The 26724-nt window shown below is 41.0% G+C and overlaps 1 protein-coding gene across 1 annotated transcript; it reads left to right on the top strand.

Moving 5' to 3' along the window:
* Positions 1-3115: 3115 nt before the first annotated feature.
* Positions 3116-23470, top strand: LOC138974826 (fibropellin-3-like). The gene is made up of 6 exons (XM_070347551.1): positions 3116-3173; positions 3839-3985; positions 9347-9487; positions 14682-14816; positions 22052-22156; positions 23295-23470. The coding sequence occupies exons 1-6, from the start codon at positions 3116-3118 to the stop codon at positions 23468-23470; spliced, it is 762 nt and encodes a 253-aa protein (XP_070203652.1).
* The last annotated feature ends 3254 nt before the right edge of the window (positions 23471-26724 follow it).

The raw sequence follows: 26724 nt of genomic DNA, 5'->3' as shown, positions 1-26724 counted from the left end.
GCTACATGTTCGATTGCTACCAGCTTGTATTTATAATGACCTGCATAGTATGCATTTGATTTTATAAATAACCACATATGTATGCTCTTCATGCTTCATCACCAGTATCATTATTATCGTCTTCATCATCGTCATCATCATCGTCATCTTTATTATCACGTGCTGAAATCTTCCGACCTCCTTTTGTTGGTTAACTTTTTAACTTTTTAATTTTTAATGTTTTAATTATATAATTGTGTGTCTATGCGTCCCAAGGACAGTTTGTAAGAAAAGGCGTAGCCCTAAATCTTAATCCTTGTTAAACAAGAAATTCCTCCGAGGTAGGAAAAACACCCCCGTCCTTACCATTCTCACTGCCACCAACTGAGAAGGTTATTTCCCTTTGACCATTAATATGTCCCTCTATAAGTCCTTGTAGAATCTTAATCCACCAATAACTCCCTAACCGTGTGTTTGACTGGTCCCAATTTTTGTAAGGACCGTGTCAGGAATGTATAGAACCTGTTCACCAAGTTTGGTGACGATCGGTCCGTTCATTCTTGAGATCTCTATGCGAACACAAACACACAAGCAAACAAACACATCGACCGAATCCTAGACACACCCCTATACCGGGGGTGTAATAAAGTTCAATTCATTCTGTTTTCTGATTGTGGTAATAAGGGAATGGATTGTTGGATTTACTCCTTAAAACTTGACTGCTAAAATGAAGCAAAATTCCAGCAACATTGTTTTAAACAGTGAACGCAATGAATTATGGATTTTTGTCTGCAAAGGGCCAACTCTATATGCGTAGCGGAATTTTTGCCACGGAGATCTCACGACAATACAGCTAGGCATACGAATGACGCAAGGGTAGCTAACTACCAGTTTATTTGTAGTAACTACTGGGTGTTTCAGTGATCCAGGCAGGCCAGGGGTGCTCAGCAGATGGCTACGCGAACCTCTGCGTGTCGGGGGCAGATTGCACAACCAACCTGTGCACATGTGGCACGGCCTACACCCGAAATGCCGACAGTGGTCTATGTGGTACGTATTACAAAGGACTGTCCTTAGCGTCTCAGCACCCAAACTAATAAGGAAGGCTGGAGAGAAACGGCTTAGAACTTCAGGTGCGTTCTTAAAGGCACACTGCCTTTGTTAAAAATAGTTCAACTCACCATCTCAGATCTGGTCGGCGCCTGGTTTGAGTAGCTTTTTAAGAAATTAATTCATCACAAAAAGTCCAACTCACCTGAGCAAGCAGTCAAGGTGTTGAATGGTGATATGTTTCCAAGTGAAGGAATGGTCTTATCCGATATAAAGGCCTGGTCGGATGAAACATGGTTTAATACGCAGCACGGAGCAAGAACCTTCTGTTGTGCTGCACCATGCACCACTCTGGAGCTCTCTTCCCTTCTCTGTCAGACACTGCACCTCTCTCAGCTCTTTCAAACAACAGTTGAACACTTTCTTTTTCACACAATATTACACCAACCCGGCCTGATGTCTTTTCCATTCCATTTCTACACGTACTCCTCTCCCTTAAAGTTGGTATGATTGGTGTGAACAGTACATGTGGTGATTTTTGTCCGTATGATTAATTGTTTTATGTAGGTTGTACATTTAATTGTTCTATTTTGCATATGTGTTTTTTTTAAAGAGACATATGTTAGGCACTTACAAATGTCCAGTTATTAGTGTTATTATTAAACCGACATTAGAATAATAAGAGGCTTAGTGGATTCGCTCTGTCTGTTTGTTTGTTTGTTTGAGGCGGGCGGGCGGTCAGTCGGTCGGTGTTTGTCGGGTAAGACGTGTATCTCTGGGTCAATTAAGCTCAAATGTTGTGAAATTGTAAGGAATAGGCTTTGTTTTTTGCATGCACAAAATTACATTCCTAACGGTAGTCAAACGGAAGATATTAGCTTTTAACGGACAAACCGAGCCAGGGGACGAAACCAGGGGACGAAACCCACTGACGTGTGCTGGAATTCCCGCAGGTTACTTCCCTATCCCCTTTTTGGTTCACTGATCTATATTTTTAGATCAGTGTTTTGGTTTGACAGCCGCCATGCTTTTGTTCAATTTCATTTTACGTGCTCCGATATTTGGATGCTTCGTTGGGCGGTAACAGTGGAGTTTGTTTTATTGGTGTGTGTGGTTCCGTGGTACGGACTCGTTTGCCAAATAATGTTTTGGTCTTATGTTATTACTAGCATTTTGTTTCTCACTTCGACTCTATATATTCTATAAGAATCAGACTGTGTAAAAGTATTACCATCAACATACTCAGTTTGCTGAAAAATAACTTTGATTTGAGTTATCTCCCTTCCTTAGGAACGTTTTAGAAGATAGTCGAGATTCAGGGCTAAAAACATATACATATTTTTATATTCGGATTAAAAACAAGCTCTTACATTTAAAAAATATAAAAATTATGATTAAAATTAAATTTCCGAAATCGATATAAAAACAACTTCATCTTATTCCTTGTCTGTCTGTCTCTGTTCTCTTAGCTTCCCCTCTCTGTCGGTGACTACTCTCTCTCTCTCTCTCTCTCTCTCTCTCTCTCTCTCTCTCTCTCTCTCTCTCTCTCTCTCTCTCTCTCTCTCTCTCTCTCTCTCTCTCTCTCTCTCTCTCTCTCTCTCTCTCTCCCTCTCTCTCTCTCTCTCTCTGAATATGGTTGGAAACAGTTTTGCGTGACTTAAGGTCGCGGCCGGTTTGTAACCATGTCCCACCCCCGTTTCACCACATGGCGGCGTATTGACCCGTTATGGTCAACCCTTGTTATTATTGTTGTTATATTAATAGAAGGGGTGTGCCTTTACAAATACGTCTTCCTGTGCAAATCATCTTGCGAGTCATCTTTAATCCACTCATGTCGTGATAGCTCCTTTCTTCCTTTTTTGGTTAACTTCCCCACGTAAGAGCATGTATGAGAATCGTTTGTAATCGTTTGTAACTCAAAGATAGGGTTAATAATCCGCTTACTTCCAAAAAAAGTTCATGGATAATTATGTAACATTGTCACGTCACAATTCAAGTCATTTTTCGCAGGGTTAAGAGGCGTGGGTCGTTAGCAAGGGAATCATCTGTTGAATGCATGATCGTCATTTTGCATTTGGTAAAACACATGTCAAACAGCAACAGGGGATGGGTGGGGGTGGAGCGCATGCCAGAACTCAACAGTGGTAAGAGGGAGGACGCGCACGCTCCCGTACTTACGCCATGAAGCAAAACAGTAGCAAATCAGCCAGTTGTGATTATACAAAGGACTATGAGTAAGCGTATGCCTGCCTGACTGACTGACTGCTTGAAACAATGACTGAAGCAACTATTATTCGGGAATTGACGATTGGCTGGCTGAATGACCGATTCAAGGATCTATGGACTGACCACACTTTTCATTGTTTCAGAGCTAAGTGATTCCACAGCTTTGCACGGAGGGTCCTGCTCAGACACAACACCTTGTGTGGTTAATTCCAACCTTCAGTGCGTGAACTCCATCTGTCTGTGTAATGCTGATTTTAACCTTAACATACACACTGGGACATGCGGTGAGTCTATAATTGCTTGATTGTCAGTGAAAATGATGATTGCTACTCTTCATCTCTAGTCTTTCGATAAACTGTTTGCATTGGTTTGTTTGATTTTCAGAAATCACAAAACTTTTGTCATTATCTTTTAATATTCTTTTAGGGATGCTTTACTAAATTGTCAGTGGATATTGCACTTTGGTCATAGTCTGTCGACAATTTTGTTTTCAATGCTGGGTTTCCAATAGAAATCACAACCACAAAGCTTCTACCATAGTCCTTCAATAATTGTGTTCGAATATATTTAACTGGATTTTCAGAGGCTATTACAGAAAACACTGTTGGCCATAGTTGCACCTCGAGTGACACAGATTCGTGTGACGACACAATGACGTGTGCGGGTGACGCCGGGTCCGAGATGTGTGTGTGCAAAGCAGGAACAACGGGAAGCCCAGGGAACTCTTGCGGTACGTTAAGCCAAGATCATGGGTCATGTTTTAACACCTTCGCATTTAAATGCTTATTTTATAGTCATCCATTGATTTGAGAAGACAACAAAACATACCAAACTGCAAAGCATGACATAAACAATAAGGATACACAAATGAACCAACAGCATATGATTTTGTATGACTGTGGGTAGTTGACACGTCACAAAACACGGCGGAAAATGGCGACCAATTTCTTGCACAGCGACAGTTCACTTTCTTCAACCAAGGCCAGTACTTTCATACATGACAAAGGAAAGCAAATGAGGTCTGAATACTAACGTTGTAGTGTTACTGTGTGTGCCTGAGTGATAAACTGTTTTAACAAACTATCCTCTGAAGCGTAATTGCACTCAGCAGATTGTTCTTCCGCTCAGAACTTTTGTGTCACACGGTCTTTGCGACAAAGAGAGAGAGAGAGAGATCGCATTCTTGCAGAAAACCATTGACAACACAGACCAATCATTTTCAGCATTGAAATTGGGAAGGAAAAGATTGGTATTGGCAGAACACGACCAAAAGAGTTTTGTGTCACAGCGTTATGGCCGTGAGATGTTTTACACCGTTGAAATTGTTCTCACATTGTAGCAAAGTCATTGACAACACAGACCAGTCATTTTTAGCATAGAAATTGGGAAGGGCTACTATTATAGTGTGTTTGAAGAAAGAAAAATATTATAGTATCGACAGAACACGACCGAATGAGTTTCGTGTCACAGCGTTATGGGCGTGATACTTTTTAGACTATTTGTTCTCACACTGCAGTAAAATTCATTGAAAACACAGATCAGTCATGTTTAGCATATACATTGGGAAGGGTTACCATTATAGTGTGTTTTAAGAAAGAAAAACATAGCATCGGCATAACATGACTAAATGAGTTTTGTGTCACAGCGTTTTGAACATGAGATTTGTTAGACTATTTGTTCTCACACTGTGGCAGAACAACGTTCAGTTGAACAAATTGCTGTCTACGTCATCATTTGGACACATCGAGCTCTGATGCAGCTGGGTTTTGTCAAAAGGCTACCTGACTGAGAGCTAGATCTCAATGTCTGTTCGTGTCACACACTAATGTAACCTGTTATGAACGGAACATTTTGCAAGAGATCATATAAAAAAATACCAAGTGGATCTTTATGAAATTTGATATGGATATTTTGTAGGGGAATTTCCCATAAAGGTTTTCTCCCTTTATTGATAGGACCGTTTGATGACGTCATTGTGTAGTTGTAACGTTGGCAGAGGCAGGGACACACAGTGACAGTGATACGTTTCGAGAGGATAACGTGTATGATAATCATGCTGATCTGTGTTAACTAAAGGAGGAGAGAGCAGAGCTTGCAAATGTGTTTGTAAATGACAGTGACTGTGGTGATAAGCTAGAAGATGAAAATGCACATTTGTTTTTCAACTCTTCACGTTTTACACAGGTTAATTACCTGAGACAAAGATAATGACAGAGAGACATCTGTCATCAGTGTGTAATTACTTATATTTGGTGGTGTATATAATGTGCAGTACATCCTCTTGAAGTAGATGTGTTGTGTAAGCAGGATTAGTAACATTTTGGATTTGTACATTCAGGAAACGAACTTGTGCTTACAGCTGATACCTCTTGACTATGAGAACAAAATTACCTGAGAACTCTGTGACTTAAAGTGAGTGAGACTATAGACATGCTTTGGATATACTTGGTCTGGGTTAATGTGGTCATCAAACTGTAAGAACACTAGCATGTTTCAGGTCTTTAGCATGTTGTCAGTGTGTGGAGAAGGCCTGATTTGTGTGTTTGTGACCCTGACAGTAATTGTCACATACACAACACCTGTATGTCCCCCTGTTTGCGACAATGACATTAACATCATGACATAGATCTTCTTTTTTCAATTACCTTTACATCAATATATAGTTTGTCGTACCTTGACTCATTGTTTTTAAACACATATGTGTTAAACTGACACACCCTATTTCTTGAGCAAATTTCTTCAAGAACCCAGGAATGAAGGGTATATCTATCTATACATATAATAAAAGAGAGTGTCTGTCTGTGTGTGTGTGTGTGTCTGTGGTCGCCATACCTCTGAGATGGCAAGAGGCAAGAACAAGATAGTGTGCACGTACACTCCCTAGGTGCCGCAGATGTGCACCTGGGTTTTAGTTTCTCCAGACATTGTTTCCTTCCTCGGATAATGACCCTCCCCATCTATCAATACAGTCTACATAGTGCAAGGGAGGTAAGTCATGCTTTGTCACCCACGGAAGGGAGGTAACTCTCATCAAACCAGTATACCGTGTCATTATCAAGGATTACCCCCCGCCCGCTATCATCCCGCCGCCCCCCCCCCACACACACACTCACACACTGACCCTGCCCCCTGCTCCCCCTCCCTGCCTTCCAGATCATCGCGAATAATGTTTACGAAACGATCGCCTCAGTGAAAGATCACGAGAATTTACAGATTTCTCTCCCCTGTTCAAAAAGGTATGACGCGCTCACTCATGAGGTATGCGTGCTTTGATCAGACGGTAACTACAGTGGGTGTGAGAAGGGATAAACAAATCACGAAGAACACGTTGAACCAAATAGAAACGTGCCTTGTCTATACATCCAAATGTATGAGCTCACACTGTCATTTTTCTTATCCACATTGGAATAAGATTCGAGAGGTTTCTGAGAGAGGGGAGAGCAGAAACACCCGGGCGAAGCCGGGCCTGACTGTGTCTGTCTGTCTGTGAGGACAGGAACGCGGTAGTGTGCATCAACAATGCCTAGGAGTGTTTACTTTCTCATATTATATATGGACCTCTGCTTTATTGAATACAGCCTATATAGTGCAAGGCCAGTTCAGTGCCTACTGTTCACCTGTAGTAAGCACATAATGCCAGTATGCAGTAATATTAGAGACTCGCTATTGCTCCTACGAGGGGAAGAATCGAACAAGAAAAAATTAACCGAACCGTTCATGACATTTTCAAGAAACAAAGGGACGTAACTCCGACTGTGTTATCCAAATAAAGGAGGTAATTAACTCTGATAATTAATGGAAAGCACACATGTCATAACATGCTTTAGGGTTCTGCTAACACCCGGGCGAAGCCGGGTTTGACTGCTAGTACATATAATAAAAGAGAGTGTCTGTCTGTCTGTCTGTCTGTCTGTCTGTGGTCGCCATACCTCTGAGATGGTAAGAGGCAGGAACAAGATAGTGTGCACGTACACTCCCTAGGTGCCGCAGATGTGCACCTGGGTTTTAGTTTCTTGATTCATTGTTTCCTTTCTCAGATTATGGACCTCCCATTTATTGAATACAGCCTATATGGTGCAAGACCAGTGCAGTGCCTACTGTTCACCTGTAGCCAGCACATCATGCCAGTGATATTAGAGACTTGCTATTGCTCCTATGAGGGGAAGAAATGAAGAATGAAAAATTAACTGGACAGTTCCGGAAATTTCTAGAAGGTAAGGGAGATAACTCTTTTTTGTCTGTGGTCGCCATACCTCTGAGATGGCAAGAGGCAGGAACAAGATAGTGTGCACGTACACTCCCTATGTGCCGCTGATGTGCACCTGGGTTTTAGTTTCTTGATTCATTGTTTCCTTTCTCAGATTATGGACCTCCCATTTATTGAATACAGCCTATATGGTGCAAGACCAGTTCAGTGCCTACTGTTCACCTGTAGCAAGGACATCATGCCAGTGATATTAGAGACTTGCTATTGCTCCTATGAGGGGAAGAAATGAAGAATGAAAAATTAACTGGACAGTTCCGGAAATTTCTAGAAGGTAAGGGAGATAACTCTTTTTTGTCTGTAGCAAGCACATCATGCCAGTGATATTAGAGACTTGCTATTGCTCCTATGAGGGGAAGAAATGAAGAATGAAAAATTAACTGGACAGTTCCGGAAATTTCTAGAAGGTAAGGGAGATAACTCTTTTTTTGTATCTAAACAAAGGAGGTAAAGCTAATGATAATGGGATAGCGAGCGTCTTAAATTGCTACAGGGCTCCGCTTACTCCCGGGCGAAGCCGGGCTTAACTGCTAGTACATATAATAAAAGAGAGTGTCTGTCTGTGTGTGTGTGTGTGTCTGTGGTCGCCATACCTCTGAGATGGCAAGAGGCAGGAACAAGATAGTGTGCACGTACACTCCCTAGGTGCCGCAGATGTGCACCTGGGTTTTAGTTTCTTGATTCACTGTTTCCTTTCTCAGATTATGGACCTCCCATTTATTGAATACAGCCTATATGGTGCAAGACCAGTTCAGTGCCTACTGTTCACCTGTAGCCAGCACATCATGCCAGTGATATTAGAGACTCGCTGTTGCTCCTATGAGGGGAAGAAATGAAGAATGAAAAATTAACTGGACAGTTCCGGAAATTTCTAGAAGGTAAGGGAGATAACTCTTTTTTGTCTGTGGTCGCCATACCTCTGAGATGGCAAGAGGCAGGAACAAGATAGTGTGCACGTACACTCCCTAGGTGCCGCAGATGTGCACCTGGGTTTTAGTTTCTTGATTCATTGTTTCCTTTCTCAGATTATGGACCTCCCATTTATTGAATACAGCCTATATGGTGCAAGACCAGTTCAGTGCCTACTGTTCACCTGCAGCAAGCACATCATGCCAGTGATATTAGAGACTCGCTATTGCTCCTATGAGGGGAAGAAATGAAGAAAGAAAAATTAACTGGACAGTTCCGGAAATTTCTAGAAGGTAAGGGAGATAACTCTTTTTTTGTATCCAAACAAAGGAGGTAAAGCTAATGATAATGGGATAGCGAGCGTCTTAAATTGCTACAGGACTCCGCTTACTCCCGGGCGAAGCCGGGCTTAACTGCTAGTTAAGTACTAAGATAGGCAGGAACAATCTTAAAGGCATATGTACGCGCTCCCGTGTTTACAAAGTGTAGTTTGCCCATAATCGATGTCAAACGCACCATAAGACCATATAATGACGATATGTCACCATGCGCGGACCATAATACATGCATTACAGCTTGTTCTAGCCTCTGAAAAAGTGAGGATGTCAACAAAGCCGCGGTGTTAGCTCCCTTGCATCAACGTTACATGTGTTGCCAAATCTATACATAGGACGATCCAGATCAAAATGAAAATTAACATATCTCAACATTGAAGGGGTCCTAGACCACAATATTTTGCAGGGAACTTAATTTAGCATGTCTCCAGCTGTTGGTAAAGCAATTAGCGTGTATAGTCATCGAGTACATATGCCTTTAAGGGGAAATAATGTCCAGCGAAGAGCAGGGCTGAAAGAGTTAAATAATAAATGTCTATGATTCTATATATAGTATTCTATGTGTGATTGTACAATCTGACAGTGACAGTGACACCGACCAAAGTAGGCGCTGCGTGTACCGATGGTTCAGGTGGAGAGTGTGTAGCACACGCTACGTGCTCGGCGGCCAACGGATTCTGCGAGTGCGATGCACATTACAACGGAGTCACCGGGGGAGAATGTTGTAAGTTCAATGAACACACATACGCACGTACGCACGCACGCACACACGCTCTTTCGCTCACTCTCACCAAGTAATGCATACACACACACACACACACACACACACACACACACACACACACACACACACACACACACACACACACACACACACACACACACACACACACGTAATGAACCCACAGCATCCGACTAGAAATGACACTATATATATATCTATATATACGGCTTGTGTGTGTGTGTGTCCGTCGCAATATAACCGTGGTTGAAAACGACGTTAAACACCAAATAAAGAAAGAACGTGTGTGTGTGTGTGTGTGTTTGTGTTCGCGATGCACGGCCACAGTTCTCGATGGATCTGCTTCAAATTTGGTGGGCATATTCAGGTAGACCCCGGACACAATCTGGTCGATGAAAAGTTTCAACATGTGCTCTAAGAGTGGCGCGGTGAACCGATTTTGGGTTTTCTGTAGATCCAGTAGAACCATTCCCAGTAACTCTTCCTTATCTTCTCCAGTGTTTTGCGCGTTTATCTCCCTTCCCTCGTGTGGCGTCAATCCCGTACGGTATTTGCAAGAATACTGACCGAGAAAGAGCTTATTCAAAATCTGAAGTTTGATCTTGGGTGCGTCTCAGAAACTGAACCTTTTGTGTGTGCCATAATCAAATTAGCCCACAGTTGAAACATACTGAATTTTAAATCATGATATTGGTATTTTTGAGAAGTAAAATGAATAAAGAAATAATACAAACAAAACTGAGTATTTTGCATGATTATTATGAATGTTGTTTTGCGAAAAAAATGATTGGATGCGTGAAAAATGGAGGTCTGATCTGTGACATGAACCATCAACTAGTTTTGCACCTCACTACAAGAATCGTTTAGAATGTCCAAGGACTGCTATTCTTGTTATGTGTGTTTGGTTTAAGTGTACTTGACAGTTGAAATGTTATTTTGTCCACATAATTGTTTTTTTAAACGAAATTAATCGCTTGAAAGTTTGCCATCACTTTCGTAACATAGTTTTCCACACGCGTGCAACAGCAACAAGTCCTAAATTTGAACTTTAGAATTTGCATATTCATCTTCAACACGATCTTGACATTAAAGGGCATAGAACATCGCTAAGCTAAATGTTATTTAAGTATTATTTTCTCAAAATTGCATCTGCAAACTAAGTTGAAAGTTGCGCAATATGACATGCTTCTTCAAAATTCAGTTACGATGGTGAACGGTTTTGCAAATAATGTTCAGAGTTTTGAAGAAAGATTAGAACTATTTTGCGCGTAGTCACTTCCTTAGAGGTGCGGGTGACTACGCATGCGCAGTTACAGAGAGAAATAGTTCAGCTTCCGGCAGCGAAGAAATATTTCGAGCATGTTTCCGAAGTCTGTGATTTTGTTGAGTCACTTGAGAAAAAGTGACTCTATGTAATCGGTCAGTGTTAGTCTGTCCGGCCGGCCGTCCGTCCGGCCGGCCGTCCGTCCGTAGACACCACCTTAACGTTGGACTTTTCTCGGAAACTATCAAAGCGATCGGGCTCATATTTTGTTTAGTCGTGACCTCCAATGACCTCTACACTTTAACGATGGTTTCTTTGACCTTTTTCAAGGTCACAGGTCAGCGTCAAAGGAAAAATTAGACATTTTATATCTTTGACAAAGTTCATCGGATGTGATTGAAACTTTGTAGGATTATTCTTTACATCAAAGTATTTACATCTGTAGCCTTTTACGAACGTTATCAGAAAAACAAGGGAGATAACTAGCCTTTTCTGTTCGGCAACACACAACTTAACGTTGGGCTTTTCTCGGAAACTATAAAAGTGACCGGGCTCAAATTTTATGTGAACGTGACTCATTGTGTTGTGAATAGCAATTTCTTCCTGTCCATCTGATGCCTCATATAATATTCAGAACTGCGAAAGTGACTCGATCGAGCGTTTGCTCTTCTTGTTACGAAAGTGATCAACACCCAAGGTTCTTGAGAAAAGGTGAGTTTTTGCTGCTATGATATTCTATGAAGTGAAAAATTAGGCTAGACATTTGTTAATAATAGTTTTTCTTTCGATACATATTTTGTGGGTGTAGATTACATTCTGTGTGAGACCTGTTTAATGAAAGTGATGTTTGTGCACAGATGACTTTGAATTTAAAGTGATAAAAAAATCTTATACTTTTATTTTATTAATTAGAAGAAAAAAAACACAGTAAACACCAAGTTCCAAAGACTTTCGGGCCACGCCCTTCTTCAGTGAAATGAATGTAAGCAAACAATGACGTAAAATTCATGATTAAAAGAGAAAACAAAAATCAGTGATGACAGGCGCCACGACTACGATGCAGTCTACGCCTTCACAACTATTGCGATGGACCACCTCAAGACCATCATAGAGCTTTCCGTTGAGCATGCCATCCAATGGAGTGACGGCTGTGCAGCCCAATATAAATCAAAAGGCCCATTCAGCGATATCTCCCATACCATACAGGACTTCGGCTGCACATGGGAGCGCAACTTCTTTGGATCGCGCCACGGGAAAGGTGCATCTGATGGAGAAAGTGCCGTCGTAAAGCACGGCGCTGCGAATGCTGTGAAGTCAGGAGCGGCCAACATCGACAACGCCAAAGATCTCTTTGACTTTTACTTCACAAGCAGGCTCAACAAGCAGCCTGGAGATGGAGAGTGCGACGGCCACTCCTTTCGGTCGTTCTTTTGGGTGCCACAGACCGACATCCAGAGGGACAGAGGTCGAGTGGTCAAGACACTCAAAGGCACCCGATCTCTGCACAGCATCAGGTGCGTCGAGCCAAATGTGCTCTGCACACGACTGCTGTCATGCTTTTGTGCTGCGTGCCAGTCTGGGGTGGGCGTTTGCTCGAATGGTCGTGAGGCAGGAACTTGGGACAGGCAAGCCCTCCGACCTGAACTTCCCCAAATTCACCCCCCCCCCCCCCCCCATTGCTCAACAACCAGCCGCTCCTCGAGTGCCACCCCTTGCTCAAGCACCAATCCACGCTGCTCCTCCCCCCGCTCAAGCACCGATCCCTGCCGCACCTCAAGATCTAGCCCCGGCTGCACCCCAGAATCCAGCCCCGGCTGCAGCTCTCGCTTGTCATCAAGTGACGCCCCCTGCTGCACCTCTTTTGAAATAAATTAATTAACTGCAAGTGGCAACTGTTCTAAATGTAACCAATACCTTTGGTTTATTGTCTTAACAATTGAATGAACCACTTTTGAACATTTGCATTCTTCATGTCAAACCTTATAATACATGTCTATTTGTTCGTTTCCGAGTTACGTCGGTGATGAACTTTTCAATAATTTTTCTCTTTTTTTCGGCAAAGTTTGATTGATTTTGTCCAGCTTTTTTTCTTTCTGTTCCTGTTTTAGTGTTTGGCATTTTACCTAAGAAGAATCTGGTTGCAAAATCAGCTTCATTTAGTAAAGTTTGTGGGAAAAAGCATTTTCCGTTTCTTTGTTACAAGTGATGTTTCCATGTTACATCCGTGACCATTTTGCATTCTTTTGGGATAACTTTCTAACATTTTGTCTTAGACTACTTAGAGCAACAAATCTTTGTATATATGCTATTGTGAAGGTTAAATGTCAATAAGACTGAATGAATGCCATGTATCAACATGTTCTGATCAGGATATTATTAATTAATTTTCATTTTTATTTTGACGAATGCATGGAACTTTGAAAAAAACATTATTTTGTTGTTTGCATGTAGTCATTTCATATTGAACTCTATAATGGCTTGTGATTCAACAATAATAACTGAATAAAAGTCGTTTTCAGCCTTATAAATGCAGTTTTTTTGTCTTTTATTGTTTCCATGTTACACGGGTGATTTTGCACACATGGTCCAAATAATGCTCAATATATGGCAAACTAAAGGCAATGTTATATTGTTTCTTGTTTAAACTGAAAAGGTACACCCTGAGAAGTGTGTAAATAGTATTATCAAAGTTTTCTGGGAAGATTTTACTTTTGGTGATAATGTCACAAACAGAGGACGAGATTCTGAGACGCACCCGATTCCGATCACAGCCACGGTATCATCCTGAACTCAGGTCAAAATGAGTACGGCTCATTCTCTGAGATAACTGGCGATAGCCGTTGAGCGATGACTGGTCAGAATGCTACGGTATGACAAGCAGCTTCAGATATTCCCGTTACTATTTTTAGAAGGTCGCTCTCCAGAACGCTTTCCTTGCACCGGTTGTCCTCACTGTAAAAGTGCAAAGGTCGAATCTATTTATAGCCACGCAAAAAATCCACTGTCATCAATCTCTCTCTCTCTCTCTCTCTCTCTCTCTCTCTCTCTCTCTCTCTCTCTCTCTCTCTCTCTCTCTCTCTATATATATATATATATATATATATATATATATATATATGGATTCTGTGTGTGTGGTGTGGTGCGGTGTGTGTGTGTGTGTGTGTGTGTGTGTGTGTGTTTGCGTTGTGGTGAACCGCGGTGAATAAATACTCTGTTTCGCGATACGAACTACGAAAATAAACACTTTTTTCTTCGGCTCTACTTCTTCACTTCGTTCACTTCCACCACACAAAATCAGCGCTTTTCTGCACAGCGCTTTTCTGCACAGGTAGTACATCTAAGTATTGCAATTCGTGTACAAAATCCCTCCCATCTTCAAAATATTGCCAATATATACTTCCATCGTAAATATTCTGCATTCAATTTGGTGGGCCTATTCAGGTGGACCCCGGACACAAACTGGTGGATGAAAATTTTCAACACGTGCTCTAAGCCGGCGAACTGCCACGCTGCATACTCTGTCTCGCGATTCACCTCAAGTATCTATATGTATAGGTCCAAAGCTTCCAGTGTCAACAATTCCACTCACCCTCTGAGACCCGGCCAGGCTTTCACATGGTATAGGACCATCCCTCCCCTTGGACACTGCACATCTAACACTCAACAACGCGGCTTCTCTCTGTCCACATTATTTTTATCAGAATATTTTTTAACTGAATATTCTGGCTTCTTATGAACTTGTCACCCCCTACAATCTAACAGCATTCAACAAGCAGTCAGGATGTTCAATTTGGCTATGTGTCCACATTGAGGGATGGTCGTATTTTGTGTATAAGCCTGATCAGCTGTGAGATGGTGAGCCGAATCGTTTACATGGCAAGGCTTTTAACCGAAACCGATTTGATTTAACAGATCCAGGGGTAGGGAGGCCTGGCGGCGCCTGTATAGGTGCAGTCTGCGTTGATCCACACGCTGAATGCCCTTCGTCAACGTCACCAAAGTCATGCGTGTGTGCAGATGATTATGTTGCATCTGCGGGTGTCTGCGGTAAGTTCTTGCTCTACATGAAGTATACACATTCTCTACATATGTCAGACATTCAGTCAAACTGTCTGTTCAGGTCTCATGAACAAAACATGTACAACTAAAAATATAGATAAATAAGAAAATAAATAAATAACATTTATACAAAATACACTAAATGAAAAAATGTTGACACCAAGGAAAGCAAATACTCATACGACTGCCCTATGCCATTCGTGATGATAATCAGAAACACATGTTATTCCCCCCTCTGCTTCTTTCTCTCTGTAAACGTGCAGGGCTAGTTATTTTTCGGTAACTTACCCAACAACCAAAATCACTTACCCAACAACGGGCCTGAATCCTCGATAGCTCACAGGTTGATGAGCTAGACTTTGAGGGAACTACTTTCCGATGACGAAAGTATAAATGACGTCATCTGGTAACACCTATCTCGAGAACTAAACGTCGCTCAGAACCAGCGCCCTTCCATTAAAGGCAAGTAACGCTCGTACTCTGTCTAGCGACAAGAGTAGTTCCCCTTTCACATTTTCTGAACTGAGTTGCTTGGACAAAAAACTGCATTCCGACGGTTAGTTTTCGACAATATTTCATTTTATAAACAGATCACACGCAACCAAATGCACACATTTCATCAATTTAAAAAAACATACAGCGGTTTCATACACTATTTTGCCCAAGAAAACTGAACTTCATACAGTTTTGAACGTTGGAACACGGGTGCAAAAGTTCGTCTGCTAGTCCCATTCGAAGAAAGAACATATCCTAAGCGATGCCAAAACATGAACAGAATACACACTGTAACGTGTTGGTCTGAGTTCGTTTACGTAAGGCCAAAAAAAAAAATTGTCTGTTTAGGGTAACATGACCAAAAAAAGTAGGGTCGGTAGGTAGGTAGGTTGTTTTTTTTTTTTTTGTAAATGCTATGTTGGCTGAACATTCACTTCTTATATTTGATGAATACATGTTTCAAAACTAACGTATAAATAAAACAGAGAGAAAGGGAGAGAAAGAAACGCCAAATGTCTCTTTTTAGCATTTTTACCTCTTTTTTTTTCTTTTTTTTTTTGAAATAAAAAAAAGTTTTTGGGTCGGCGCCAAATCGATAGGGTCGGTCGGGTTACCCTAAACAGACACATTTTTTTTTTTGGCCTAATATACCAGATGGATGCAGATAATAGTAACCAATATTGACGGACTGTGTGATGATGTCTTCTGCTATGGTCTGTTGAGACAGTGATATCAAAATCCTCCGGTCTCGATTTTAATATCACTGTCGAAACAGACCAATAGTACCAGCTATTGTGTTTTCAGCGTAGCAATAGGGCCCGATATTTAGACGAGACAAGTATAATGCCGACGAGTCGAAGACGATTCGCATTATACGTGTTCGAGTCTAAATTCTGACATTAAATTCTGTGTTAAAATCATGTTTTTGTCAGCAACAAGTACCAGAATGGTCCATGTCGTTGATTGCAGACGGCGGTTCCCTTTCGGCGCATGAAGCCACGGAAATAACCGAACATTGAAAAACCCACGGACATGTATTACGGAGAAAACTCGAGGTAACCGGATGTTTAGCATTACTTCAATATGCTAGGAATAAGAATAAGAATAAGAATAAGAATACTTTATTATCTCATAGAGAAATTCAGGCGTGGTACATAACAATAATACAAACATAACATTGTTTTTACATAAGACATATAGCACGATATAACAGGGCAGGTTATAAACACACCTCCCACATACCTTTCTGGCCATTCCTTGCATTGTGCTTACGCATTCAGTCATGAACACATCCATGTCTCACTTTCACATCGCACACATGGACATTCTTATACGCTCAACTTACCCATTCACACATGGACATTCGACCACGCTCCACTTACACATTCTTACACGCTCCACTTACACATTCACACATGGGCATTCTTATATGCTCCACTTACACATTCCCACATGGACATTCGACTACGCCCACTTACACATTCCCACATGGACATCTTTAAAGCACTGCGCTTACATATTCTCGTACACCTAGGCGTATAACGCACTATGGCTAAACATCATTGCAAAAAATAATAGCATACAATATATCACAGAAAAAATACGTCATGACGTATCATGCTTGTCTACGTATATTGTATGTTCGAAAGTCTGACTTCTGTTGGGAATTCGCGTGGTGAAGACTGCGGTAAATCTGTAGATGATAAGAGAACAAGGATTGTCTCAGAAGAAACTACTACATGTTTCAGATCTGTAACTTCATTTCAACATTGCACTATACAATGGACGTTCTATGTGACAAGAGAGTTTGCTGATTGTGTGTTAAACATTGGAGAGATCGTCTGCTAGAATCAGAGATAGGTCGCTTCAGATAGCAGCTTCTGGAAATTTGCAAGGTTTGTTGCCTGTTAAAGAACTGGATTTTACACGTAATGTATGTCATGTACAGTAAGCAACAACAAAAACACACACAAAGAAAATGGCATCGTCTGTCGACTAGTCACAGAAACAAACCTGGCGAGGTATGCGTGTACTTTATACACGTGGAAGAAACCGGAACCATGCGTCTTTGTTATCGACAATATGCTTTTGGATATTGAGAAAAAAGGCCGACTTCCGCAGCATTATGCTTTGATGATCGGAAGAGACCATCCAATCACAGCCCCCGAATACCGGCACGGTTGGCCTAGTGGTAAGACGTCCGCCCCGTGATCGGGAGGTCGTGGGTTCGAACCCCGGCCGGGTCATACCTAAGACTTTAAAATTGGCAATCTAGTGGCTGCTCCGCCTGGCGTCCGGCATTATGGAGTTAGTGCTAGGACTGGTTGGTCCGGTGTCAGAATAATGTGACTGGGTGAGACATGAAGCCTGTGCTGCGACTTCTGTCTTGTGTGTGGCGCACGTTATATGTCAAAGCAGCACCGCCCTGATATGGCCCTTCGTGGTCGGCTGGGCGTTAAGCAAACAAACAAACAAACAGCCCCCGAATTCCCCCACGTGTTCATCAGAATAGCTATATCAGAAGATATCATCACACAGTCAGTCAATGTTAGATATATTGCTAATTCTCTGAACATTTTGTATTTACTATAAAGAAATTACGAAAGTATTTGTCTCAGTTTTGGTTGTTCCATATCCCTCCCTCTGATTATTATTTGTTTTTGTTCACTCTTTTCTTGTACTTTTCAGTATATCAAAATGTCTTTTCTTTCAAAAAGTCTTTAGTCACTTGCTCAACTAAATTCTGGGATCATTACATTTTCATATATATTTGTTTGTATTTGAATGTAGGTGTTTTTGTTTTTGAAGTGTGTTCTATCTAAACCCTTAGAAAAGCACATACAAAAACATTTACTGGCATATATGGAACAAATTAATCTGTTTCATCATTTTCAGTCTGGATTCCACTCGAAGCATTCCTGCCAAACCGCCTTAAGCTCTTTATGCGACACTTGGCTCTCAGCAATAAACAAAGCAGAAATAACGGGAGCGTTGTTTCTGGACTTTAAGAAAGCCTTTGACCAAGTAGATCACTCACTTCTACTAAAGAAATTAAGGTGTTATTTAAAAGACGACTCCGCCTGTGCCTTTTTTTAATCGTATCTTTCAAAACGGAAACAGTATGTATCCATTACCTGTAAAACTTCGTCAAACGAGTTTGTCCGGAGTGGTGTCCCTCAAGGGTCTGTATTGGGACCTATCTTGTTCTGTATTTATATAGATGATTTACCCCTTCATGTGTGCGATGAAAAAGTTAGATGTGAGTTCTTTGCGGATGACTCTTCTGTCCACACCAGTCAAATATCTTTGGAATCCGTCAACTCTTCTCTTCAAACAAGTGTGGATGAAATCACTGAGTGGTGCGTTTCTAATGCAATGATCATTCATCCGATTAAAACTAAGAGTATGGTGATAACCACGAGACAAAAACACCAATTAAGTCCTTTACAATTACAACTGTCAGTTGGTTCAACTCAAGTGCAGCAAGTTAGGGAACATAGATTATTGGGTGTTACCATTGATCAAGAGTTGAAATGGCAAACTCATTTGAGTAATATCTGCAAAATAGTATCAAAGTATGTGTACCTGTTATCAAAATTAAGGCATTACACAGATTCTGAAGCACTCAACATGTTTTATTACACCCACATAATGCCTCATATAAACTTCGCTTCAACACTTTGGGATAACTGCAGTGATGTTCATTTAAAAAGACTCAATTCCCTGCATCGCCGAGCTGCAAAACTTATTCTGTATGATTTGAATAGGTCCACGGATGATAAACTAAAGCTCCTGAATTTCCTCACCTTGAAAGATCAGTTGACGTTAAACAAGGCTGTGTTCATGTATAAAATGTTAAATGACGACTGTCCTAAATATTTGCAATCACATTTCAACCATGCCACAAAACGATATGGGTCCCAAAAAATCATCCCTCCTATACCTGTACGTGCGTCCGTCTTTACGTGTTGTATAAAGGACAGGTTGGAAGAATAGGCTTTGCCTAAAACCGTTATCCTTTTTTATACAACTCCTGCAATGCAACCGAGGGGTGGATTAAATCTAGTTGATTATTTTTAGACAAGTGAGAAATTAGAACGAACTACTTTGATTACACCAAAAATCACACGTGGATTATTCGAAGTAAGAATAAAGAGGGCTAAAAAATAATCAACACTAAAATTTATTTTTAGAACATTTGAAACCCAGACGATTGGACCCTGTTGCGGAAGAATACGTACAACGTTGACTCAAAACTGTAACAACAATGGCTGACGTGTATGAAGTACACGCATACCTCGCCAAGTTTGTTTCTGTGACTAGTCGACAGACGATGCCATTTGCTTTGTGTGTGTGTTTGTTGTTGCTTACTGTACGTGTAAAATCCAGTTCTTTAACAGGCAACAAACCTTGCAAATTTCCAGAAGCTGCAATCTGAAGCTGCCTATCTCTGATTCTAGCAGACGATCTCTCCAATGTTTAACACAAAATCAGCAAACTCTCCTGTCACATAGAACGTCCATTATATAGTGCAGTGTTGAAATGAAGTTACCGGTCTGAAACATTTAGTAGTTTCTTCTGAGACAATCCTTGTTCTCTTATCATCTACAGATTTACCGCAGTCTTCACCACGCGAATTCACAACAGAAGTCAGACTTTCGAACATATACAATCTACGTAGGCAAGCACGATACGTCATGACGTCATATGATTCCTAGCATATTGACGTAATGCTAAACATCCGGTTATCCCGAGTTTTCTCCGTAATACATGTCCGTGGGGTTTTCAATGTTCGGTTATTTCCGTGGCTTCATGCGGAAAGAGAACCGTCGTCTGCTATCAACGACATGGACCATTCTGGTCCTTGTTGCTGACAAAACATGATTTTAACACAGAATGTAATGTCAGAATAGTTATACAAACGCTATTGTGTTTTAATCGTAGCAATGGGGTCCGATATTTAGACCAGACAAGTATAATGCCGACGAGTCGGAGACTAAGAATAAAGTAAAAGAATAGGGACTATTTGAATGACGCGCATTTGACACTCTGAGTGATTAGGCTGAAATGAAATTGCGTACAAAATGTCGTCTGCATGACTGCATGTTCGACCCGTGTTGTTCGTTGTATAAATAGCTTAAACAATGACGACAACTCGTTGATTACTGGAAAATAAACCACTCGTGGGTATTTGCAGCCGCTTGGTAATTCACGAGTGTGCGGAGCACACGAGAGTGAATTACCAAGCGGCTGCAAATACCCACTCGTGGTTTATTTTCCAGTAATCAACGAGTTGTCGTCATTGTTTAAGCTCTATGTAATACAGTTCTGAGTCTGAGTCTCTCTCTCTCTCTCTCTCTCTCTCTCTCTCTCTCTCTCTCTCTCTCTCTCTCTCTCTCTCTCTCTCTCTCTCTCTCTCTCTCTCTCTCTCTCTCTCTCTCTCTCTCTCTCTCTCTCTCTCTCTCTCTCTCTGTCTCTCTGTGTTTGTCTGTCTGCCTCTCTGTCTGTCTCTGTCTTCTTGTTTTTACATTTAGTCAAGTTTTGACTAAATGTTTTAACATAGAGGGGGGAATCGAGACGAGGGTCGTGGTGTGTGTGTGTGTGTGTGTCTGTCTGTCTGTCTGTCTGTCTGCCTGTGTGTGTGTGTAGAGCGATTCAGACTAAACTACTGGGCCGAACTTTATGAAATTTGACATGAGAGTTTCTGGGTATGATATCCCCGGACGTTTTTTTCATTTTTTCGATAAATACCTTTGATGACGTCATATCCGGCTTTTTGTAAAAGTTGAGGCAGCACTGTCACACCCTCATTTTTCCATTAAATTGAATGAAATTTTGGCCGGGGTTTGGTATTGCATTTCAGCTTGGTGGCTTAAAAACTAATGAGTGAGTTTGGTCATTAAAAATCGGAAACTTGTAATTAAAATTATTTTTTTATTAAACGATCCAAAAACAATTTCATCTTATTCTTCGTCATTTTTTGATTCCAAAAACATATACATTTGTTATATTTGGTATAAAAACAAGCTCTGAAAATTAAAAATATAAAAATTATGGTCAAAATTAAATTTCCGAAATCGTTTTAAAAACTATTTCTTCTTATTCCTTGTCGGTTCCTGATTCCAAAAACATATAGATATGATATGTTTGGATTAAAAACACGCTCAGAAAGTTAAAACGAAGAGAGGTACAGTAAAGCGTGCTATGAAGCACAGTGCAATCGCTACCGCGCAAAACAGGCTCGTCACTTTCACTGCCTTTTGCACTAGCGGCGGACTACGTTCAGTTTCATTCTGTGAGTTCCACAGCTTGACTAAATGTAGTAATTTCGCCTTACGCGACTTGTTTACTATGTGCATTTGTATGCTGGTGCTTGAGATGTGCTCATCTCCATGAAAAGGGCCCAAGGCCTACTCATTAAAACATTCAGACTTCAGACCTCTCTCTCTCTCTCTCTCTCTCTCTCTCTCTCTCTCTCTCTCTCTCTCTCTCTCTCTCTCTCTCTCTCTCTCTCTCTCTCTCTCTCTCTCTCTCTCTCTCTCTCTCTCTCTCTCTCTCTCTCTCTCTCTCTCTCTCTCTCTCTTTACTATACTACGAGTCCAAGCTATCATACACATACTATACTGTCTCTTCCCTCAGGATTTGTGAATTCACGCATTATTTTGAGAGCTAAGGTCTTTCTTAATTTATTTCCATTCAGCATTTTGCTTGTTTCTATGTTACATAAGTGAAAACGGACTACAAAGATATCGACGAGTCCTGTGTCGTAGGCAATGACGCGTGTGTGCACGCAACCCTGCTCCTGGCCTGCGACCCCGTGGCTGGTGAATGCTGTGAGTCGTTAACATTCAAGTAGTTATGCTTTCAATGATGTTTGTTCTGATTAAGGACACTCTATCCTAGCTCGTTTCATAACTACCAACTCGTATAGTATGTTATTTGTAAAGTTGACCTGAATGTGACATTTTACACAGATCGAGACAGTTAGCGCCATAGTCTTTTAAGTGAACAATGACTCTCGAGATCTGTGTAAAACAGGGGCGGATCACATCATTTTTAAAGGGGGGGGGGGGGTGGGGTTGGGGGGGGGGGCGGGGGTTGGGGGGTCGGGGGGGGGGGGGTGGTGGGGGTTAACAATTCGTTTAGGGACAGATCGACGACGCGAAGGCTTAGTTCAGGGAGCAAAGCGCCCGAACCTCGTTGCGGGTCCGGAGGTTCAACAAAGTGCTTGCAATGTTGGCATGAGGCGCTACCGTTATTATTCTTGATGAACGCGAAAAAAAATGTTTTGTTCAGTCCGCAAAAAAATACTATTTTAAATCTTTTTTCTGACATGTCACATAACCGCACAACTAATGTCTCCAACGACTTAATACATTGTATATGTATGGAATGACATAAGTAAGCACAAGGTTTGGACTATCTTAAGGCAATACGTTAAGGAGTTACTGAAATGTACCGTGCCTTTTTATGTAACGTTACCTGCTTAAAATGATTAAAAACCGCCTTTTATGGATTCTCAGAGAAATTATACCTACACTGTTCGGCTTTAAATAGCGTCTTTTTTACGACAAGACAGGCAAACATAACTGACTGCTTTGGATACCGATTTGATTGTTCGTTCCAATGACATGCACAAGTTATTCATTTTTAGCTGTTAGGATTTGTGTCGCTTCTAGCGTGGCAATAAACCTTGCATGCATAATCCTTCTGTTTTCTGATTGTGGTAATACGGGAATCGATTGTTGGATTTACTCCTTAAAATATGACTGCTAAAAGGAAGCAAAATTCCAGCAAAATTGTTTCAAACAGCGAACGCAATGAATTTTGGATTTTTGTCTGCAAAGGGCCAACTCTATATGCGTAGCGGAATGTTTGCCACGGAGATCTCACGACAATACAGCTAGGCATACGAATGACGCATGGGTAGCTAACTACCAGTTTATTTGTAGTAACTACTGGGTGTTTCAGTGATCCAGGCAGGCCAGGGGTGCTCAGCAGATGGCTACGCGAACCTCTGCGTGTCGGGGGCAGATTGCACAACCAACCTGTGCACATGTGGCACGGCTTACACCCGAAATGCCGACAGTGGTCTATGTGGTACGTATTACAAAGGACTGTCCTTAGCGTCTCAGCACCCAAACTAATACGGAAGGCTGGTGAGGAACGGCTTAGAACTTCAGGTGCGTTCTTAAAGGCACACTGCCTTTGTTAAACACAGTTCAACTCACCATCTCAGATCTGTTCGGCGCCTGGTTTGAGTAGCTTTTGAAGAAATTAATTCATTAAAAAAAGTCCAACTCACCTGAGCAAGCAGTCAGGCTGTTGCATGGGGACAAATTTCCAAGTGAAGGAATGGTCTTATCCGATATAAAGGCCTGGTAGGATGAAACATGGTTTAATACGCAGCACGGAGCAAGAACCTTCTGTTGTGCTGCACCATGCACCACTCTGGAGCTCTCTTCCCTTCTCTGTCAGACACTGCACCTCTCTCAGCTCTTTCAAACAACAGTTAAACACTTTCTTTTTCACACAATATTACACCAACCCGGCCTAATGTCTTTTCCATTCCATTTCTACACGTACTCCTCTCCCTTAAAGTGTGTATGATTGGTGTGAACAGTACATGTGGTGATTTTTGTCCGTATGATACATTGTTTTAGGTAGGTTGTACATTTAATTGTTCTATTTTTCATATGTTTTTTGTGTAAAGGGCCTAGAGCCATATGTTAGGCACTTACAAATGTCCAGTTATTATTCTTATTATTATTATTATTATTATTATTATTATTATTATTATTATTATTATTATTATTATTATTATTAATATTATTATTATTATTGTTTTTAAAGTTATTGAGACATCCCAGTGCACTAAGGGATTTATAGAGCAAATCGAGAAAATTCATTATTGAACGCAGCTATGCGCTTCGTTCAATAATGAATTTTCTCGATTCCCAGCAAACACACAACGTAAATACGACGTTGCGAAAATGTGAATTTTTCGTGTCATTAGCAACGTTGCGAACTTTACGTGAAATTTACGTTGAGCCAACCAAAAAACGCAACGTAAAACCAACGTTGTGTCATTGTGAGATTTTGGTGTTCTTTCGACGTTGTAATACAACGTAAAATTTACGTGAATTTCACGTTGCATTTTGGTGTCTTACAAATGTTGCGAAGATTACGTGAAATTTACGTGGATCCAACCAAAAAACACAACGTGAAAGCAACGTTGCGTTACAGTTGTGTTTTTTTGTTTTTTACACGTTGGTACATAACGTAAATTTCACGTGGATTCCACCTTAAAAAGCAACGTAAAATCGACGTTGTATTATTGTGATTTTCTGGTGTTCGAACAACGTTGGTATACTCACGTGATTTTCACGTGAAATTCACGTGATTTAAAAACAAAAGTTAGTTTGATACAACAAACGTTCCTACAACGTAGTTTCAATGTAAACACACAACGTTGGGGTTTGATTGATCGCCAACGTGCCCTCAACGTGAAATCCACAACGAATCCTACGTCAGTCATTACCAATTTTTCACCTGCACGGTTTCGTATCGTTTATCAAAGAAATGTACCTTTGAAAATTACGTAAGGTGAACAGATTTTCAAATACAGGAGATAGATATGTGCGAAACTATCACCGAATAACAAATGACTCAGTCAGACGTTATGAAATTAAGCGCCGATGTACCGCGCAATGTATTTAATTGCTTTGGCGTTCCAAATGCGTCCGGTTACATTTTCTGGCATCATTAATGCATCAACGAGAATTGAAAAGTAATGCTAAAAATATAATTGTGTACGTTTAAAGTTGATCTACTGTGCTCATCAGACCTCTTGTTGTATTTTGTAAATTGGCGAGAGGGGGGCAGAATACATGAACATATATAATCTCTGTGATTGTCTATACGTGCGTGCGTGCGTGTGTGTGTGTGTGTGTGTGTGTGTGTGTGTGTGTGTGTGTGTGTGTGTGTGTGTGTGTGTGTGTGTGTGATTACACGTGTTAGTGTGTGTGTGTGTGTGTGTGTGTACACGTGTTAGTGTGTGGGTGTGTGTGTGTGTGTGACATCAGTTTGTGTATGTGGGTTCAAGTGTGAATTACACCTGAAAAAGCAGGAAGGGAGCAGAATACATGTTATGAACTCCGTTATTTATTGTTTGAAATGTTATAACCTGGGAGAAGTCACCCTCGCACCCCGTCCTTAGTTTCTCTTGACCTACCTTTGAAGTATTCTTGAGGACATGACTAGACTACCCGATTGCGCCCATTGCACGGCATAAGAGAGCGCCGTTCCACCCGGCCGATTCCGCTATAGACGTCACGCGTCCAAGGGAGGTGATTTTCGAGCCAGCTGCATTGACTCGGCCAAGAACGCAAACTTTCTTCGATTAAAGGCATTGTAGCATGTCTAAAATCATGGGACTTGTGTTATCAAGCTTTTAAAATCACCAAGTAACTTTTAAGAATAGTTTCAGTTACATGCGAACTCATTCTGCTGAACGGATTTTGAGAGCCAGTACCCAACAGCCTTTAAATGCACCTCTTTCCTTTTTATATTTAGTCAAGTTTTGACTAAATATTTTAACATCGAGGGGGAATCGAAACGAGGGTCGTGGTGTATGTGCGTGTGTGCGTGCGTGTGTGTGTGTGTGTGTGTAGAGCGATTCAGACTAAACTACTGGACCGATCTTTATGAAATTTGACATGAGAGTTCCTGGGTATGAAATCCCCGAACGTTTTTTTCATTTTTTTGATAAATGTCTTTGATGACGTCATATCCGGCTTTTCGTGAAAGTTGAGGCGGCACTGTCACGCCCTCATTTTTCAACCAAATTGGTTGAAATTTTGGTCAAGTAATCTTCGACGAAGCCCGGACTTCGGTATTGCATTTCAGCTTGGTGGCTTAAAAATTAATTAATGACTTTGGTCATTAAAAATCTGAAAATTGTAAAAAAAAATAAAAATTTATAAAACGATCCAAATTTACGTTTATCTTATTCTCCATCATTTGCTGATTCCAAAAACATATAAATATGTTATATTCGGATTAAAAACAAGCTCTGAAAATTAAATATATAAAAATTATTATCAATTTTTTTTTCGAAATCAATTTAAAAACACTTTCATCTTATTCCTTGTCGGTTCCTGATTCCAAAAATATATAGATATGATATGTTTGGATTAAAAACACGCTCAGAAAGTTAAAACGAAGAGAGGTACAGAAAAGCGTGCTGTCCTTCTTAGCGCAACGAATACCCCGCTCTTCTTGTCAATTCCACGGGCACTGCCTTTGCCACGGGCGGTGGAGTGACGATGCTACGAGTATACGGTCTTGCTGCGTTGCGTTGCGTTCAGTTTCATTCTGTGAGTTCGACAGCTACTTGACT

This window comes from Littorina saxatilis, linkage group LG8 (assembly GCF_037325665.1).
Source record: "Littorina saxatilis isolate snail1 linkage group LG8, US_GU_Lsax_2.0, whole genome shotgun sequence".
NCBI classification, from domain to species: domain Eukaryota; kingdom Metazoa; phylum Mollusca; class Gastropoda; order Littorinimorpha; family Littorinidae; genus Littorina; species Littorina saxatilis.
Note: the sequence above shows the minus strand (reverse complement) of the source record. Positions and strands in the feature narration are given on the sequence as shown.

Coding starts and splice junctions, on each gene's coding strand:
- LOC138974826 (XM_070347551.1), top strand. CDS start 3,116: ATGTCAAACAGCAACAGGGGATGGGTGGGGGTGGAGCGCATGCCAGAA. Junction 9,488..14,681: donor AGTCACCGGGGGAGAATGTT/GTAAGTTCAATG, acceptor TTGATTTAACAG/ATCCAGGGGTAGGGAGGCCT. Junction 22,157..23,294: donor CCCCGTGGCTGGTGAATGCT/GTGAGTCGTTAA, acceptor TGGGTGTTTCAG/TGATCCAGGCAGGCCAGGGG.